The following is a 21,111-nucleotide window of genomic DNA, read 5'->3' as shown; positions in this document are numbered from 1 at the left end:
CATTTAAAGACTTGTCTTTCAAGAATATGTGAGGGTACTAGTTTTAGTAAAACTAAACATTGCAACTTTGAAAAATATTCTCAGCTGGCATTGCCACTAATATCTTGATAACTTTTCTATTACTGGAAATGAGAGGTCTGTAAAATTAAATGCAATTAAATGCATTATAGAGATAAAGAGGCCAGTCCTAGCATGACTTCACCAAAGCCTGACAGAAAAGCCTGAAAAATATGAGCGCCTGATAGAGAAGAACTGGAAACACATTGGCCATCAATTCATCAACAAGTTTTCTTTGGAAGTCAGTTCTCCAGAAAAAATGCTGAATATTTTGGTGCTTGCATTATGGTTGCTCAGTTTCCCATTTATTTCTTTGCAAATTGATGAGGTGAATTAGCAAGTTACCAGGAGCAAAGACCAGTTGCCGTGTGGCAATCTGGAACTCATAAGCCTGAGGCATGCCCTACAAAGCTTGCGTATAGATCTGTAGACTTAGATCAGTGTGGTGTGGAAATCTGTCAGTCCATTGTCTTCTCCAACTCTGAAATAAGAACAGATCTGTACAAGAAAAAAATCATCTATTACTGGACAATATCTGCTGAAACTCTTCTATCCTGAGATTTGCTGAACTTCTAGCCACTTTAGAACAACAATAATTCAGTTTTGATATCACTATCAAATAAAAAGTATTTGGTAGATCATTGGTTTCTAAATTATCATATTGAAGAACTATTAAGTTGGAACCAGGAAGTATGGATTAATCAATTATGAAAAAGTCTCCAAAGTTTCTTGCCATTCCTAATTCCCTCTGGAATTATGCTCCAGCAAGGAAGAAACTCCAGTCACATACAACAATCAATAAATTAAGAGGTTGACGTGAAATTTTCTCCTGAATATTTAGAAGATAACTTTTCTAGAAAGTGTGCTTTTGTCTTCTGCAGCATTGGAAATAAAAATTAAAGAATATTTATGATGCCCAAGAAGCATTAAGGAGCAATGAGACTGCCATATGTTTTTAGAATGATTGCAAATGCCTTTATTATTCTAGATTTGATGTGTAATCCCTTTTTGTTGACTAGCATTTTGTACAGAACGATTTGAGTTTACTCCCTCGTGGAGCATGTTCTTGTCCAGACCAAGATCTTCTGTTTGTCATTTTCATGGGATGCTCTCTTTTGTTGATACTTCTAGCATCACCTCAGAATCTGATACAAAACTTTACAATACAAAAAATGAAATACAAAATATGATACATAAAAAGATGTTGAGATTCTAGAAAGAGTTCAGAGAAAAGCAACAAAGATTAGAGGTCTCTTAATCCATCAATCTCCATTGATTGATGATTTCCTTTTGGGGCTCCAAGTCAACTGGCAGAGCCAATCTTAACAGAGCCAGGCTCTTACAGAAGGTCAGAAGGATAAGAACGGATTTCATCTCAGGAGAGAAGATGTTCCAAAGATCAAGAGCCATGGCAGAAAAGATTCTTCTTTTGGACCCAACCAGCTGGAATTCCTTTCCTCATGGGGCTTGTTGCATGCTCTTTCTGCAAGTCCGCGTGGGATAGGCTAGTTCCATTGGTAATATACAAAGGGATTCCTCCTACCAGGGGTGAGCTGCTACAGATTTGCCGATAGCTAACCTTATGGCTGGTTTGGAGAGCCTCCAAATCCCACCCCTGGCTGGCCCCTCCCATCCTGCCCCTCTCACGAGTCTCCATGCGGCCTGTTTGGATGTGAGGTAAGTGCAAGGCCCATGCAGTGGCTCAGGGAGGGGGAAGAATGGGCCTCCTGGATGTTCTGAAAGACTGAAAACGGTCCCGCTTCCAGGCTCTCACCCTCCCAGAGGCTCAAGAAAAGCCTTTGGAGCTTGGGGAAGGCAAAAATGCCTTCCCCTGCTATGGTGCAGGAGGCTGACTAGGCCACGCCCATCATGGCCATGCCCACCCAGCAACCGGGCAGAGAACCTGTTGCTGAAATTTTTGAAGCCCACCCCTGCCTCCTACCATTTTTTTCTAGCACAGCGAGAATATGAGATAGGCTGAATAGGAGACAGTGATTGTCTTGAAATGTCCCAATGAATTACATGGCTAATAAAATCTGTGTCTCTCGAGGACCAGTCTCATACTTTCCTATTATCCTATCTGATTGGCCAACAAGCATGTTATCATTATATATGGACCATAGGCAACTTTGGAAACAATTTAACCTGGTGCCATAAAACCTTTATTAGTAGATTCCTTCATTAGTTCTTACAGCAGGAGAGGACAAAACCACCTCTGGCCACTTTTGTTAAGAATTGTTAGTACTGTTTTGTACTATTTTGAAGTGGGAAAAATAATTTGTGTAAGTTCTGAAATAATTTTAGTCAAAATACTAAAATTCCCTCCAAAATCTAGGAAAACTGATTTTTTGTCCTGTCCACAACATTGTCTTGTCCAGTGTCTTCCTTGGCCTCTCTCCAAAGAGTACGGTACAAATTCAGGGTCCCACCCACTTTGCCAATTCTGCCAATTCTTGAAGAACTGAAATGCTACTGATCTTTTACCATGAGCACCAACACTATTGTGGTTTGTGTGACTTCAGTGTTCTAGGTATGTTAAAGTTATTTTAGGAATAACACAACAGTTGTCATGTTTTCAGTCTTAAAACTGAGAGAAAACTATCATTGGGGCACATACACACACAAATCCTCCCCTCCTCCTCAAACCACATTAAGGCAAGAAGGGAATTTGACATATATGTGAATTTCAGTTCCATGAATTCTCAACAGTGGACATATTGGATGGGTGGGATTCTGGAAATTGAAATCCCACATCTGATTGGTGGAGTGTTACTTGGGGGGGGGGAACTGCAGGTGCCAATTTTTAATTTGCTGCTTTGTACAGTGCCCCCCCATGTTTAAGAAACATGGCTAAGCATTTCATAGAGTTGCACATTGTGTAAATTAGCCATTGTTTAACATCTTTTTGCTGTCACGAGTGGTTTATGGAGGTTTTAATAGTCTTTGGCTTCTGAGATGAGAAGGGGAAGGTGAATTTTCCAGCACATTAAAGAGTTAGCGGATTTCAGGGGCAAAAGGAGTACATTAAATTCTCCAGAGACCTAATTTTCCTATTTAGGTTGTGTCCCCCCACCCCCGCACTGCCCCTCTCTATTCCATCCTATATTTCCTTTGCTTATTGGCACAGCAGAGTGGATTGCCATGTTTCAGCTGTTTTATTCACCGGGGCTGCAGGAAAGGTAAGATTTAGTGTGAAGCAAACTGGTTGTTACACCAGTTGAATCTCACAGCTGAGAGTATCTCTGAGCCTGGTCTCCCAAGATTATTTTCACAATTACAGATTTATTTTGAAAGTATACATTTGTATTATTGTGTATAATTTTTTTGAGCTCTTTTGCAGGTATCTTTAAGGAGCGAAGAATGTTTGGGGACAAAGTTTTTTGAGAAAAAATGATCTGGGATGGATTTGATCAGCACTGAATTTCATTTAGCAGCAGATTCTGTTTTGATGGATTGTTGCCCTTTTCGATAAAAGAAATCTGTAATGTTTTGTTCAGAATTCATCTCTTTCCTAGTCAGTCCCCATTCATTCTTGGGTGCAATTAAGAAGGCAAAATTCAGGATTAGGGATGCCATATTCTCCAGTAAAAACTGAGTTGCACAATGCGTTGCATCACAAGTCTAGATGTTGCTTCTGCTAAGGAAAGAATTCAGAAAAGCGTAAATAAATCCATTATGGCTCACCTTTTAAATGTGATTCATCTAGATGAGATAGATGCTTAGTGTCTTAATTATGGATATTCCTTATCACAGCTGTCATGAGCTTCAGCAATCAATTCTATTTGCATTTTCCATCACCCCCACTTCATATTTGTACATATCAGCTACAGATTTCACAGATATCAGGACTTCCCTGTACCACGTTTATTTCAGGAAATAATTTGAATATAAAGATACGAACAATAATTACCTTGTCTAGTTGGGCTCTTTTCTGAATTAAGGATCAGTCCAACAGGGAATGACAGTATCTTCATGATCATTGTTGCAAAGTGTTATGCAAAGTTGTAAGTGTTTGCATCCCCCTTTAAAAAAACATTAACAAACAGTATTGGATCTCATACATTACTATTATGGGAATGCAAGGTAAACGCAGGAATGTCAAATATGAATCAGGGTCTGCGAAAGTTGCATTTCCACTCAGTAGTCTACCATCTATTCTATACAGTCGTGTTTTATAACTTCAGCAACTTGATGTTTGAACTTCAACTTCTAGAATTCCCAGCTGGGAGGATGGATAGTGAATTCTGGAAACTGAAATCCACACATCTGAAATTGCCAATTTTGAAAAAAAGCTGTTTTAAATCAGGGATGGAGAGCCTAGGTTCCCCATATATTCAGAACTGTACTCCCACCCATTCACAGCCATCATGTATGACTTTATCATTTAATGTACAAGTACAGAAGCAATTTGTAAAATCTGCAGTCTTAAGGTAGCCTTCCAAACTGTCGACCTTCCAGATTTTGTACAACAACTGCAAAAAGCCTCAGGCTTTCTATAGACTCTCATTTCTGATGTGATGGTTCCCCCTTTGCAAGATTGCATTTTCATTGCCTTTCCCTGGGTGCATTTTGCACATAAAAATTCCATCATGTTCAACTACACCCTTGAGCAATGCTAGTCCTGTTTCTGAGGCATACTTGAATGTTCACTTGGGGACCGAGAGGGAAACACAAAACTACCTTTTATAGGACAAGGTGTATCTGTAGGAAAGAGATGAATGAATGAATAGGCCACTGAGGGGGGGAAAAAGTGATGATTGTAGAACTTGGCTTTGATGTCTGAGATGATGAAAGCTCTGGGGAATGCAAGGGAAAGAAAAGGCCTTTGACTTAACGCCCCCACAGTGGGAATAAAAGCAGCTTGGAATGAGAGTGAAGCTTAGTTTTTCAGTCCTTGTAGAATTGAACAGAGCAGTGTTTTAGGTGGCTGGATTCCCTAGCAAGATGTCCACCATCATCAGGCACTACACTAGCACTTCCTCCTCCTCTATGAAAGGTTTTAGTGGGGAAAACATATCCCATTTTGGTAGAGGTTGCCATTCCCCTAGCAGTCATGGAGCTGGTAGTATTTCAGTTTCTACTGCTCGCTATGGCTCTGGGATTGGAAACACCCCAGGTGGCACTTATGGTGGCAGCAGTTACTGCAGCCCCTTTGCTGGTAGCCTTGGTGGAGGCCTTAGTGGAAGTCTTGGAGGAGGAACTGGTGGGGTTTTGGGTGGAAGTGGAAGTGATATCCTTCCGGCTGGGAATGAGAAGGAAACCATGCAGAACCTCAATGATCGCCTGGCTGCTTACCTGGACAAAGTACGGGCATTGGAGGAAGCCAATGCCAGCCTGGAGGTCAAGATTAAGGAGTGGTACCAGAAGCAGGCACCTGGTCCAGACCGTGACTACAATCACTATTTCAGGATTATTGAAGACCTGAGGAGCAAGGTATGGCAAGGAAATTTCACGGGGATCTATAAACATGCCAACCCTCTGACTGTAACTAATCAGGGCCCACAAGCACTTGTTAGCAATAGCATTGGGCAGAGTACATTAAAAAGAAAAGATAGGTGAAAAGCAATGAGCAAAAGTGTCTCCTTGGATGGGTTCCTCTTTTCAAGGCAAGTTGGGCTTAAGAAACCAGAATTTAATTGCTATGTGAGTGGAGAGGGCTAATGCTTTTCTTGTTAATGGAATGGATGGAATAGAATAGAATAATAAATAGAATAGAATAGAATAGAATAGAAACAAGAATAGGAATAGGATAGGAATAGGAATAGAATAGAAAACAGAGTTGGAAGGGATCTTAGAGGTCTTCTAGTCCAACCTCCTACTCAGGCAGGAAACCCTATACCATTTCAGAGAAATGGTTGTCCAGTTTCTTCTTAAAAATCTCCAGTGTTGGAGCATTTACAACTTCTGGAGGAAAGTTGTCCCACTGATTAATTGTTCTAACTGTCAGGAAATTTCTCCTTACTTCTAGGTTGCTTCTCTCCTTGATTAGTTTCTACCATTGCTTCTTGTTCTGCCCTCAGGTGCTTTGGAGAATAGCTTGACTCCCTCTTCTTTGTGGCAGCCCCTGAGATATTGGAACACTGCTATCATGTCTGCTATCACCTCTAATCTTCATTTATATTTTGATTCCTTGTAATTTCAGGACAAAGTATTCCTTTCCATTGTAGATGTTAAATGATTAATCTTTTAAGTGTATATGAACATCAAATTGGTGTTATGAATGAGTCAATATTTGCAGAAATGACATGGCCCATTTATCCCACTGTGTGTTATGATCTCCGTAAATCTGTGAAATCTAAAATGGTCTTCGCTTAATTTTACCATAATTATTGATTCAGAATGTTTCCAATTTACACAGAGATGATTTATTTGAAATATGAAAAATTATCTATATATGTTTGTGTTTATTTTTCCTTTATAATATGTTTCTAACAAATTTTCTTCAGTGTGATGCAATATTGTTCAAATCAATGTTTTCAATAAACATTTTTGTGCCTGCTTTTTCCAAATGTTTCAACACTTTGGGACTTGCAAATTATCTTGTAAAGTCAAAAAATGAGCATATTTTCACAAAGTACTGCATTTTGGGTTACATGGATATTTGTTTTGTGTGTGTATCATTGGGACATAAATTGAAAAGTTTTCTACTTCATGCCTATTCAATATTCTAACAGTAGATTTTTTTTATTATTTCAACATTTTAAAACACACTCTGGAAAGCTTAGAAAAGGATATAAATAAGCCTTGTTAATGATAGGGGAAGGTAAAAAAATATTTCTGTCTAAAGTCCAGCTAAATGTGGAAGTGATAGAGTGAAGACAAAAACAAAAGTAGACAAGGCATCATAAATATGAGAGCGTCAAGCATATTTATAGGTAAATATAGATAGCCCAAAGTGAAGAAAACTTACTTTATGAATGTAGGTCTTGATTATCTACTGTAGACTGTAGTACAGGCAATTAAATGAGGATTACTTACGTCCTGCAACAATCTGCTAAAATGGGAAGCTAACTTTGATAGCTTTGCAAGATCCAGTAAATTTTTAACTTGAAACCTTTCAAGACATTTTGTTACTTAGTTCAAAAACTCTATGCGACACCTTCATAGTGAACATAGGAACAATGTTCTAGGAACATTTATTTGAGATACCTTGGCAAAGTTTCAGTGGCCTTGCAGAAGAAAATGCGATTTTGTAGGGTGAATCAATGGACAAGTGCTTCTTCTCTCCCTCTATTATATATCTTCTCCTGGATATTCAGCTTTATGCTACAGTAAAAGCTAAAAGTATCTAGCATTTGGACAGGGCATTTATCCAATACTGTAGCTCAATCATTTATAGGGCTCCTTTAAAAGAAATTCATATTGGACAAATGGTAAAGATTTATCTCTATTCAGTTCTGTTAATTTACAGTGTCTTGTCTACTAAAGGGAAAGTCAACTCTGATGTGGGAGGTAGAACAAATGAGACATTTTCACGAATGAGATGGCATTAGTCTTTCAGCTCCAGGAACCATTGTGAAATGGTTGCTTTTACTGTGTTTCCTCTGAAGTAACAGGTGAACTCAATAGTTTAGTATGCTGATAAGACTTTTACTAAGATATGATGCTGATTTTGGCACATTACAGTCGCAGTAGAAACTCAACATCCTAAAGAGCTGAGGATTACAGCTTTCTATGGTGAGGGATCCACAGACATTTCAAATGTGAGGGTATTCCTATAGAAACTCTTGGTCTCAATCAGTCATTTCTATGCTGTTTTCAGATTCTTTCTGCCACATTTGAGAATGCTGGTGTCCTCTTGCAGATGGATAATGCAAAACTGACTGCTGATGATTTCAAAAACAAGTAAGTTTTGGGTGGGTTGCCATCAAGGCAGTCATTACGATGAGGACAAATATTGTCTCTTCTACATTTTTCATCATCACTCAGTCTTCCCTTCTGATTCTAGGCTTGAGACAGAACAGGCATTGCGCATGAGTGTTGAATCTGACATCAACGGTTTGCGCAATGTTCTAGATGATCTAACCTCAACCAGGATTCACCTAGAAAAGGATATTGCACTTCTCACTGAGGAGTTGCTTCACTTGAAGAAGAATCATGAAGAGGTAAGATATCCCACTGTCACCATCACATAGCAGGTTCTATACACATTGTTGAAATGGGGAGTGTGAACTTGCAGTTAGTTTATGCTTTATGGTAATTCAATAACATATTTGCACTCATAGCAGATAGTGCCCCATTGAGAAGTTTGCATCACAGCTATTGAACAGTTGGCTGCACACAAGTCTTTGGATTTGTGATTTTATTTACAAAATAAGACTTTGGCCTGATTCACGCATAAACATGTCACATTTGATTTGTGTGTTTTTGACTCTTCTTTCCTTGATTTGACAACTCAGGTGTTTACAAGTTATCCTCTACTTACAATAGTTCATTTAATGACCATTCAAAGTTACAACAGCACTGGAAAGAATGCTGTATGAGCATTTTCACACTTATGACCCTTGCAGCATCTCCATAGTCATGTGATTAGACCCATGCTTATGATGATTGCTGTGCCCCAAGGTCACACAATCACCTTTTGACAGGCAAAGACAATGGGGAAGCCAGATTCACTTAACATCCATGTTACTAACCTAACAACTGCAGTGGTTCACTTAACAACTGTGGCAAAAAAGATAGTTAAATAGGGCAAAACTCATTTAACAAATTCCTCAGTGTACAACAGAAATTTTGGGCTTAATTGTGATTGTAAGTTGAGGACTGTCTGTATTCTGATGCCATTGAATGCATTGTGCTTCTTTCTATTTTATCTATATTACCTTGTTCTCCAGCAAGTAATCAAGTACTGAACTTATATGTGTGAATTACATATAGTCCCTTAACCCCACTATGAGTTCAGTGGATATATAGTTTAACTGTATACTATAGGAAGAAGTATCTTCTTTAGTCTGTCTTGAATATCGTATCACCCATATGATAACCTCAGGTTCTACTTTTTTTTTTTTAAAGGGGATATACATCTTTTTCTAAATTGCAAACTATTGGGCATTCTAAAATGTTCATCCTTGATGGCGATTAATTGAAGCTCCTTGAAAAGTAGTCTGATAAATTTATGGAGCATAAGGTTATTAACAGCTGCTAGTTATAATGACCAGATACTATATCATATATGAGAGACTAGAGCTAGGGCCTCATATATTTCTTTTTTCTTTAAGTAAACAAAAAGTAGGTTTTGACCTAGGGTCACCAGTTATATTCAGTTAGGCTATGTGTTCATATGTGGTGGCTTTGTTCATACAAAATGCCAAAGAATAACTAGAGTAAGACATGAGAGATAAATCAAGCCTTTAAGCTGCCACGTATAAATTACATGAGCAGGAGGGAGCTCCTTAGGCTGTCTTCATAGGTTTCTCAGAAGCATCTGATTTATTATTATTTTTTTAAAAAAGATTATATTAAATGAGGGTTGGTCTCACCTTTTTCTAACCTGAGCCAGTGAAAATTGTTCATAACCTGGAAGAATCTGGCATATTCTTAATTTTAAAAAATCTACTATACAAAAAAGATAAACTTTGTAAAGGATTTCAAGTTTCACTCTTACATAGGAAAGCTTTCATAGAAATATATCTTGTGTATTAAAAGCCGCAGTGGCACTGTGGTTAGAGTGCAGTACTGCAGGTTACTTCTGCTGCCTACCGGCTGCCTGAAATCTGGCAGATCAAATCTCACCAGGCTCAAGGTTGACTCAGCCTTCCATCCTTCCAAGGTGGGTAAGGTCCTCATTTTAAAATGAGGACCCAGATTGTTGGGGCAATATGCTGATTCTGTGAACTGCTTAGAGAGGTCTGTAAGGCACTGTGGAGCAGTATATAAGTCTAAGTGCTATTGCTATTGTGTGTGAGCTGCACCAATTCCCATATCAGGAGTTGCTGTACATTGTTACTCATCTAGTAACCTCCTGATTTGACTAGTGTACCGTGCTCTACATGGGGTTGGCTTTGAAGAGTGTTTGGAAGCTTCATGCAATCCATAATGCAGCATTACATGCAGCTGTGGCACTGCTGTGTGAGTTCCATTGGCTCTTAGTAGACTTCCAGAGCAATCTAATAATAGCTTCGGTTAAATTATATTTATTTTACATAATTCTTTCATTTTTGTTATTGTTTCTTTAAAGCTTTGCATTTTATCATACAATGTTTGATTAGTTCAGAATCCATTTTATATTTTAGTAGCAATTTATAAAGGATAAATTTATAAATTTATAAAGGATGTGGTGGCTCAATGGCTAAGACGCTGAGCTTGTCGATCAGAAAGGTCGGCAGTTCAACAGTTCAAATCCCTAGCACCATGTAACGGAGTGAGCTCCCGTTACTTGTCACAGCTTCATGCACCATATGTGGGTTCACCGACAAATGCGCGCTCGTCAAAAGCGTGCTGACAAAACCGCGGCAAGAAAACCACGAGGTCAAAATCATGCCCACAGAAGGGCGCCGACAAATGCACGCTGACAAAAGCGCACCATCAACAAACAATGCGAAAACAACACAATAACCCTAACCCTAACCCTAACCCTAACCCTAACCCTTACCCTAACCCTAACCCTAACCCTAACCCTTACCTTAACCCTAATCACGGTTTTATGGGCGCGGTTTTGTCAGTGCTCTTTTGTGGGCGCAATTTCGATCTCACGGTTTTCTCGCCGCGGTTTTGTCAGCACACTTTTGTCGAGCGCGCATTTGACGGGTCACACCATATGTGTATATATAATTATAGGTTTCTTGCTGGAGTCATCCCCAGAAAAAAAGCACTTTAGTGGAGAAGCTGGTGGTGAAATTGTTTTTTTAAGAGTTTCATCTTTTTCTCAAGCTTTGTTTTGGAATATGCCCTTTTAGATTTTTGTCTCCTATGGTTTCCTTATATTGTAAATACCTATGAAGCCCTAAGAATACCTAAATCCTGTTAGCTAGGCCAGTTCCTTTTAATATTGACATTCAGCTATTTGGGATTTTAACCATTCTGTTATTCATGACAGCTTGCTTGCTGATAAGATTTGAAATTTGAAAAGGCAAACCCAACTTTGCCTTTTGAATCCTGTAAATTTTTGAATTTTATTCTAATTTTTCCCCCACTGCACATGCATCTACTAATTTTTCTTTGCTGGTTTATTTGAAATAAAATAATATCTTGGGTAATGTTAATTTTGAGAGACATAATTCTTTCTAGGCAAGAGATTTTCTACATATCTATCTCTATCTCTATCTCTATCTCTATCTCTATCTCTATCTCTATCTCTATCTCTATCTCTATCTCTATCTCTATCTCTATCTCTATCTCTATCTCTATCTCTATCTCTATCTCTATCTCTATCTCTATCTCTCTCTCTCTCTCTCTCTCTATCTCTATCTCTATCTCTATCTATCTAATTTCTCTATGTCTGTCTGTCTGTCTGTCTGTCTGTCTGTCTGTCTATCTATCTATCTATCTATCTATCTATCTATCTATCTATCTATCTATCTATCTATCTATCTATCTATCTATCTATCTATCTATCTATCTATCTAATCAGGTCTCTCCATACTTTATTATAATTATTTTGAAATATATTTTTATTCCAACTTGTAATAATCCTAGATATTTCACTTTTGTTATGTGGCATCTGGATTATTTCTGTGCAAAACCTTTTGTTAATTTTGAATCCAGAAAATTCACCAAAACTAGTTGTTTTCATCAGCAATCACAATAATAATAACAACATTGGTATTGACAAAAATCACCGTCAGTCAATTGCAAACTGGGCAGCTTTACTGGGAACACTTTACATCCTGCAATGATATCTTTAACACCATTAAACATCCACACCTGCCTATTCCAGGTTCTTGTGCAGGACTTGATAGGTGATTAAAAATGCCAAATGCAGTCTGAACATTTGGCTTACTGTGTGAAAAACCATAATAATTTATTAAATTTATATGCCACTTGACTAGCAGTAATTGTGGTTAGTATAGAATTATTAAAATCACTTAAAAATAATAATACAAGACAACACACTCATAAAACACAGGATAAAGCAGCAATTATGACAAAGAAAACCAACTCAGAGGGGAACAAGCAAAGGGAAGAAAGGATTGCCAGCTCTCCTGGCCAAAGGCCTAGACAAAGAGCCTATAAAAGCATTACATTACCTGCCCTTTGGAATCCCAGCAAGATGGAGGGTGTTTCATTCTTGTTTGTTCCAGAGGATATGCAATGCTACAGAGAAGATGCACTGATAGATGGCATTCTTTAATCAATAAAACCAAGAATCTGCCAATCTAGCCAGATCAAACTGGCTGGGTAGACACTATGGGAGACAACAGGTCCTACAAATAACCAGGCACAGTGTTCCCCACATCTAAAAAGATTACTGATGCATTATTTTTCTTGTTATTAATATATTATAAAGCATTTATCTGGTATAATCTTTCCTTTTGGGAATATAACCTGTTTGATCTGTATGTACTACTATTGGAACTTTTTTGGATGTTCAACAAATATTAAGATAAACATTTCTTTGTTTTCATCCTGGTTGCCACCCAAAGTTTTTTGGATAGATGGGTGGCCAAGTAGACCGGATCAATAAATAAATCAATTAGGCAAAAATTGAAATCTCCGTGCTAAATAATGTAAACCAATATTACTTATTTTAGAAATAGTGTAGGTGCTGATATTACTCAGGATAATAGGAGAACTTTTCTTCGGTGTTACTCAAACAGGAAATGAGACTTCTTCAAAGCCAAATGGGTGGAGAAATCACTGTGGAAATGGATGCTGCTCCTGGTGTGGATCTCACAAAGGTCCTGGCAGAAATGCGAGAACAGTATGAGGGCTTGGCAGAGAAGAATCGCAGAGACGCTGAGCAGTGGTTCTTCAGCAAGGTAGGGACTTCTTTGAGAGGAACATACTCTCTTGAAAGCATGTTGGCTATTTTGATATGTGCACCATGACATTTCAGTGGTCCTTTCTTAACAGACTGAAGAGCTGAATCGAGAAGTTGCCATCAATACGGAACAACTCCAGAGTGACCAATCAGAAGTCATAGAACTGCGACGTAGCCTTCAAGGACTAGAGATAGACTTGCAGGCCCAGCTTAGCACGGTACAGGAAACAGAACTGCTTTTGTTTTTCCCTCTCTATGTTCTAAATAAGAAGACTGCAGTATGGTGCAGATTATGTTTCTGTTTCACCGAGAGGACAGAAATGTTCTTGTTTCTTCCCTGAGTTGCTCTCTATATTCCTGTGTTGAAAGCTGCCTTTTCCCTTGGAATGAAATTGCTTTTTTCTACCACATTCTCAGCCTGTTGAGCATTCAGCTGTTGAAAGTGATACAGAATGGTACACTTACACGTTGCTGCTCTCTGTTATTTATTCCTTTTACCCCCAAGCCTTTTTGGCTTCCCAATCTAAACAATCTTTTATGACCTCCTCTCTAAGAATGTAGTCCTAGTGGAAATCCAGGGAAGCTGCTGTCAGCCCTGTAAACTAGACCAGTCCAAGAAAACTTTGCCAGGCAGATCAGGATTCCTTTTATTGTTAGACCTAAATGATGATACACTTATTTGTATTTACTGTACATATAAGAATGATTCTCAGCCATCCTGGTCATAGTTATCCCAAAGTTGCTTTTTGAAGAGTTGCCTCTCAAAAAAGCTACTTTGGGACATATTGTAACAGCTATGGAAAATGAATCTTGCAAGTTTGAATTTGCTTCCTCCATCCAATCTTCATGTGAACTAGAGAGGGGCCTGTCTGTTTTCTCATATTAATTTCTTGAAATTGGCTCAATCTACACTTACCTGACTATTGCTTTGATAGTGGCTTTTCTTTCTAATCTTCAAGGCCATTTCCTATTCTCCTTATAACTCAAGCCTTCTGGAAAATTAACTGTGGTATGAAAGCTGGGTAATTCCTACGTGCTCTTTGGCTACTTCATAGTTAAAAATTACCCACAATGTCAAATTCCTCTCCGGAGAAATTTATCCACACTCTTTGATCTTTCAAACTAAATTTGAAAAGCCAATTCTTTCTTTATCAAACAGATAAAGAAAACAGGTGAGGAACAATGAGGCAGTTTTTCTTGCTGGACACTTATTTGTATTTACTGTACATATAAGAATGATACATTTTTGACAATAGCATCAATCTGCATGCAAGACGCTCTCATTTTCTATAGGTAAATCATTTTCAAAGAGTGTTCTGAGGTCCCCTGTTAGTAAGCTATCAAGGCAGACAGATTTCTTGGGTGAGTGAGGGTGGGAGGGGATACATTTCCTCCCAGGATTCATGTTCTCTTAAGTACAGTAATACACCAGGAAACCTTGGTAGAATCTTATACTGGATTGACATATTGTGCTAAATTAGAGTCGGGCAATTATATTAGGCTGACAGTGTTTGATCTTTGAATGACATTTTGGAAGTAAAACTACCAATGGGAATAAGGCTATGACAAAGAAATAAGTGAGGAAAGGACAGAAAAGTTACTTTAAAAAAATAACTTAAAAGGGTTAGATTAAAACATCAAATGAATACTGTACAAATAAAGTGAACAATGTTCTTATTCTTTTATAATGCAGAGGAAAACTTAGCAGCTCTGGCAGCTAATATCCAATTGTTGGGGTGGGGGCTCCACACACTTTTGGTCTCTCTGTCTCTCTGTTAAGCCACTATTATGTTAATCCATTAGAAGTTTGATTTGCTTCCAATAATACATGCACCCAACCATTTGATTCAATAAATTGTAGTTTGTAACCTAATGTTGGTTTTGCCAGGGCTGCAATGGCTTGTTTATCAAAATATAACATTTATATTCCTTTTTAACACTGATTCTGATTCCTCCCTCTTCCCAGAAAGCAGCACTGGAAGGGACTTTGGCAGACATTGAATCTCGCTATAGTATTCAGCTAGCCCAGATCCAGGGTCTGATCATCAATGTGGAAGAGGAACTGGCTACCTTGAGATGTGATATGGAGCGCCAGAACCATGAATATAAGATTCTCCTTGATGTCAAGACACGCCTGGAACAGGAGATTGCCACCTACCATCGTCTGCTGGAGGGAGAGGAACCTTAGTATGTCAAAAGGGTCCCATTGATTGTGACTCAAAGTGGCAAATTGGGAAAATGGTGAAGGTTAGAGGTCCATTAGAGTAAGGTTCCACTGAAGGGTTCACCAAACTGTAGGATTTCTGAAATATATTTTATTTCCTGATAGGACTAACAATTTTTATTTAAGATGATTTTTGTAGCTTTCCCACTATTCAAAACTTTTGTTAGCACATGTTGTTGATACATTAAGTTGGGCTGTTGTGATTGCAATGGCTGTAAATCAAATACAGTTAATGACAAAGGCGGTGCTTGAACAAGATCTTATTCTTTATCCTTTGCCTTTACTAGTCTATCAATAGAGTACTGGGCCACAGATGAAAATGTAGTGATTATGTCTAAAGTGGTGTGCAGCACTCTAAAATAGCTCCTGTAATTTTATTATGAAGAAATTATCATGAATTGAATCAGACTTAGATCAAGTGTCAGTGTTTCCTTCTTATTAAAGATTAGCAACTTTGACAATCACTTCTGTATTTGTTTTTTGCATTGCTTTTTGTGTTTTTCTAATTGGTCTTTTTTTTGTTTTTCTTTTTTTCATGTAGTATTTCTCCCCAATACTCATCAGCCATAGAGGGTAAGGATCTACTGGAGTTTTGATGTTTAATTAGCCTGTTGCCTGAATCTATTCTAGTTTTAAAAGTTTCCTTCTTGGAGTATCTAGATCTGCAAAATAAATAGACAAGGTGATGATTCAATAGTTGCGACCAAACCAACGGCTCGCCCATGTCTCCTCACCCATACCTCCCTGCTTCAGCTCCAGACTAAGTTCTTTGCCATTGATGAAAGATGTGTCCTCACAACATTTTCTATATCTCAGGCCCAGTCTACAGTTAAGTCAGGCTGAGTCTGCAAAAAGGCAATCTACAAGGAATCCAGCACTTCCCAATTGTTAGGCAAATATTCTATATTGCATGGAGAGCAACTAAGGAAGACACAAGTGTCTTCAGCCATAGGGCTATGTTAAACTAGGACCATTTCTGCTTTCATCATCATCCAACTTGGCAGGCAATGGGTTTTGTTTTTTTGCTGTGGTAAATATTGGGGTTCCAAGTAACACCCCCAATGAAAGAAGACTCCGAGACTTGAGTTTCCTCAAAGTTCCATTTTATTAGAGATATCATATTGGCACATCTGAGAAAACCTGAATCTGAAAGTTTCCAGGTTTTCCCCACCCAAAAGAAAGTTGAAATCTCTGCCCAGCACCCACATGTCCATCACATGATCCAATCAGGCACCATCCAAAACTGGAGATGCCTCCCAATCACCTCATCGCAGCTGCAGGCGAAGATGGCCTTGACTTTCTGAGAAAGAATGTTATTTTGACTATATATCACCCACGCTATGTATAACCCCTCCCTCCCATTTTCCCACAGTAGAAAATGTGGCAGGCCTGAAATCCCAAAGGTAAAAGATGGCTTCTAGCTTTGACAGTAGAAATGGATGGATAACACTTGTAGAGCAAAGGAATGGTTGTAAAGTATGCCAGTTGCAGACATACAGGGGAATAGAGTTCATGTCTGATAATTTCCAAAGATGGTTAAGGAGTTTTGGCATAAGGCACAGACATAGATGAAAAAGGAGTGGCTGAAAGACGGAATGGCGTATTGCAAACCATGAAACTCTCTCTGCTAGCAGATGCAGGAATGAGTAGTATATACTGGGAGAATTATATAATAAACAGAATATGGAGTGTTGCTATAAATGAAATTCCATATTTCCTATTATACGGAAGAAAACCTTTATTGGCTCACCTAAGAACATTTGGCAATTATGCCCGTTTACTGTATTTGCTCTTGGGTTGTCTCACATAGTCACCCTGTGCACACTCTGACATTTCTATTGGCAACTTTTAAAGTTTCACAGCATTGGGACCCTGGATTTTGTGATCTACACCAGTGGTCTGCAGCAGAAGGCCTGCCCATCAGGCTGCAGCTACAACTGCGCTGCTATTGTTGCTCCATGCTTTCATGCTTCAGACTTTCTAGCTAACATAGGCAGCCATGGAGGGCCTTTAGTGAGGGATTCATGCATACATGCAGGGAAACTTTCACTGACCTTGTTTTCAAGGCACAGCATGTCAAGTTTTCTCAACTGGCAAATTGGTTACCTAATTTGAGGATAAAAGGAAAGGATATTGGGGAAATGGGAAGATCCCCAGGTTGGTTAAAGCATTATCTTTCAAATGGCTTTAAGTTTTCTGTGTTTGAAAAGAGATTGCAACAAAAATTGGGTCACAACTTTGCCAATTGCTATTGTTTATCCTTTTAGTTACGATTGTAAAGGCAAACTTTTATGGCTTCTAAAAGTATGCACCGGAGGGTCATCTGCTCTTTGAGCAGATCTTTATTTGAATCCTCTCTTTCAGACTAGATTTATCTTACCTCTCCCATATCAGAGCTTTGACTCTGGTGGAAGAAAAAGAAGGGGACCAGACTGGATGTGTAATGTCAATGGTTCATCAACAGAATCAAATCCTTCCTGATCCTCTTAATACAAACAGGCTGATGCTGGAGATGTTTTGAGAAGACCCACCATTGGAGTACTCTGCAAGAATGACATGATTGCTTTGCCTAAGAAAAACAGAGAGGGTTGAGTGAAAAATAGGAGGGAGAGAGGGGGAAAAAGACATGTTAGGAAAAAGTTAAATAATCCCTGTTGCATTTATAAACATGCATTGCTGGGAATGTATAGGTGTTTTGTTCTCACTGGATCCAACAGGCTAACTCTAACCAGCCTAAGCTACTCTGCTTTTTCCCCTGATTATTATTATTTTATTAATTGTTTAATTAAATAGCCTCGATTAAATACTGCCAGACTAGAAGCCTGCTGCTTAAAGCAAATAGGTAGATGAAGCCTCTCTTCTCCCGCCTGCAAGCAAATAGATTGTGCTGAACTACTCAACCTCATTCTAGAGATGAAAAAGTATCCAAAAGACATTTAATTATCAAATAACAATATAAAAGCCTTAGAAAACAGCTCCCTTTTCTGTAAGCAAATCACTATTCTTGAAATCAACATCCAATGAGCTGTGAATCAATGCAGACCATTGTCTTTTCTTTTCAAATGGTAAAATATTCAGTATAAGCATTCTGAAAAAGAAATCACTTGGGTGAAACATTAGCCTTGCTACCTTCCCCCCCCCCCCCCCCCGCCTCTGAAAATCCTGTTTAGTTGAGTGCTGAAGAAAAGAATGGTGGATGGTGGAATTCTTAGTTACTTTTCTTTTTTTCTTTTTTGCAATTAAGTTTTGATTCCTCCTCTGTCTCCCTGCAGGATCCAAAACTACCCGTCAGATTCGCACAATTATTGAGGAGATAAAAGATGGAAAAGTGATCTCGTCCCGTGAACAAGTTCATGTCTCTGGGAATTAAACCCACACAATGAACTTATCAGTTTTTCCTTCTTTGTGAAGCTCCTCTTACTGCTAGATTCTTTCTCAGTTCTTTTCCTTCTACAATTTTAACTTCCTATGGTTTATTTCACAAGCTCTAATAAAGTTTCCCTCCATCATTTCATTAAAAAAAAGACTTATTTAACAAATTCCTTAAGTTTTTAAAGATCTTCATTTAAAGGCAACTGACAGAATAAAGTACTAAAACAGAATCTCTGAAATGGATTTTACAATGGAGAAAAGTTAATAGGGCATTGTTGCCTACCTCATATTATCTTCATTCTTTGAAACCAAAAAGTACAAGAAATTATATGTATTTATAGCATCTATAACTGCTTTCACCTGCTTTCTCTCTTTGTAATTAAGTTTGGTTCACTGAGTATCATGACACTGACACAAAGTTTTGACGACTCTGGAAAATAACCAGCAGGGAAATATTTATGAATGCAAGACTATGAAACAGACAGTTATATGTTCTTAATTACAACATATACCTGAGTCATAATCATGGTAATATTTTTCCTAAAATGCCTCACTTAAAACCATTGTCATCATTTCATCAATTTTAAATTTTAGTTTAATCTCACCCAATCAATGTTCTCCAGATTTGCTGGAAAATCTATCCCATAAGTGCTGGGAATTGTGACAACTATAGGCACACACATATGGAAGGACACCAGTTAGGAAAGATTGCTTTAGCTAGTGTAATCTTCAGATTGACCCTCTGCTTGCAAACGGAGCACTTCCAGTACCGCTCTTGAGTAAGTCCTTCTGCAATAGTAAAGCTTGTTTAGTTTATTATAGGTTTAGATCAGAGCAACTTAAAAATATTGTAAACATAATAAAATGATACTTTCTCATTGAAATATAATACCACTACAGTAATACGCCAGGCTTACATAGCTTGAAGCAATGATACATCCTCCATAGTTATTATACACATTCTTGCCACACTTTCTGAGTTGGCTTAATACTGAGACCAGCTCTTTCTTATTAATCAGAATGGACATTTCTGGCCTCAATGTCCCCACAGAAAGAGAGAAAACCCAGAAAGGGGCTTAATTAGGTGATGATCATAACAGCATTTGGTTTTGAAAGACTCCAGCACTTAAAAGTACAAAGTATAAAATTTGCCCAAGAAAATGGAATGGATACCAAGAGACCACAGAGTTATCTTTGGTGTACTAATAGCAATATACATTATCAAATAATAATGAATAAATGTATGCAAGCAGTGGCAAGGCTAATATTTTCTGAAATATAATGTGTAGATTGAAGAGATCTTTTGTTGGATTTTTTTGAAGTAAACTTTGCCTGTCAACACGTCAATGCAGGTCTTTTTTTTTTTAAGTGCCTTGGGAGAAAACAGAAAGAATGATTCATTCCTATGGTCCAAAATAATTTGCACTTTGCAGTCTGGTGGAAATGTATTTATTGGCTAGAAGTCAAGATAAACAGAGATGGGTTCCAATGGCCTTTGAAAAGCAATTTTGTGGGTGGAGATCTTGGCTAAGACCATTTATGGCAAACATTTCTCCAGGAGAAGGAGAGCTTTCCCAAGGTGAAGTTTCTTCACCTTGTCTGGCGGAATTGGTACAGGGACATTAACATTGCTACTGAAAAAGCTCAATGAGAATCATTTTTTCAAAATATTTTTACTTGGGATTTAACTGAAATGAGTAGACTGCAGAATGCAGAAGAGAGGAGAACAATCACCTAATCACCAAAGAATTGCAAAGCTACTATATCCTATTGTAAATTGCATTTGAAATTTCTTTTCTCTGTAAAAAAATGCTATAACTCAAAAAGCAAATAATCTTTTCTCAAATGGAATGACAGTCATCCGACTAGAGAATTCTGGGAGTTGAAGTCCATACAACTTAAAATTGCCAGGGTTTGAAAAATACTGGTCTAAAACATTATTCCTCAAATTAGTATCCTCCAATCAAACAGAGACTATCATCTAGCCCAATGGAGGCAACGGTGAAAAATGCCCTCTTTGTAAATGGTGCAAGAAGAAATGTATATGAGGAAAGTTCGCACTGTTCCTGTCATAGGCCTCTGTTCCTTCATCAATGTTTTTGGTGTCCATAAGTGATTTTGTTTATGTATCTATAAAATTTATTTGCTTCATAAATTTATTTTATAAAATTATTTTTCTTCCCATTGATTCCATGAAGTCTTTGTAAGATAGCTGCAGGACCAAATGTGTTACCAAATGTTAATACAGGGTAACATTTGAATCCCTCTACAAAATTACACTGTGACTCTTTTATCAGAAAGTTAACACCTAGAGCCTTTTTTAAAAAAAATATAGCCTCCGCAAACTACTACTGAAGTCTTCCTTTTGGACAGAATTGTTAATATGGATACAGTGATTTTTTTTTACTATTCAGTCCTTCAAGAAAGGCAAGCTCAGGAAATAGGGTTATTAAGAGTCTTAAACAGAGGTGGATTTCACTTACTTTCCTTACCAGTTCACAAATGTGCATGCGCGCGCCTTCCGTGCATGCACTTTGTT

At 38.0% G+C, this 21,111-nt stretch overlaps 1 protein-coding gene across 2 annotated transcripts; it reads left to right on the top strand.

The window, feature by feature from the left end:
• The first annotated feature begins 5,001 nt into the window (after positions 1 to 5,001).
• Positions 5,002 to 18,789, top strand: LOC106537584 (keratin, type I cytoskeletal 17). Of its 2 annotated transcripts, none has more exons than XM_087713510.1 (8): positions 5,002 to 5,490; positions 7,820 to 7,902; positions 8,006 to 8,162; positions 12,813 to 12,974; positions 13,069 to 13,194; positions 14,943 to 15,163; positions 15,742 to 15,773; positions 18,473 to 18,789. In XM_087713510.1, exons 1-8 carry the CDS (start codon positions 5,002 to 5,004, stop codon positions 18,568 to 18,570), a joined length of 1,368 nt encoding a protein of 455 aa, XP_087569636.1. In that variant the 3' UTR covers positions 18,571 to 18,789. The 2 variants fall into 2 exon arrangements, with proteins under 2 accessions (XP_087569636.1, XP_087569637.1); XM_087713511.1 differs by having other exon boundaries at positions 15,742 to 15,785; positions 18,476 to 18,789.
• Positions 18,790 to 21,111: the final 2,322 nt, after the last annotated feature.

The sequence above is a fragment of the Thamnophis sirtalis genome, unplaced genomic scaffold, assembly GCF_051295495.1.
Source record: "Thamnophis sirtalis isolate CommonGarterSnake01/CBP01778 unplaced genomic scaffold, rThaSir2_p1.2 scaffold_4, whole genome shotgun sequence".
NCBI lineage: Eukaryota > Metazoa > Chordata > Lepidosauria > Squamata > Natricidae > Thamnophis > Thamnophis sirtalis.
The sequence above is the reverse complement of the archived record's forward strand: the minus strand, read 5'-3'. Positions and strand labels throughout refer to the sequence as shown.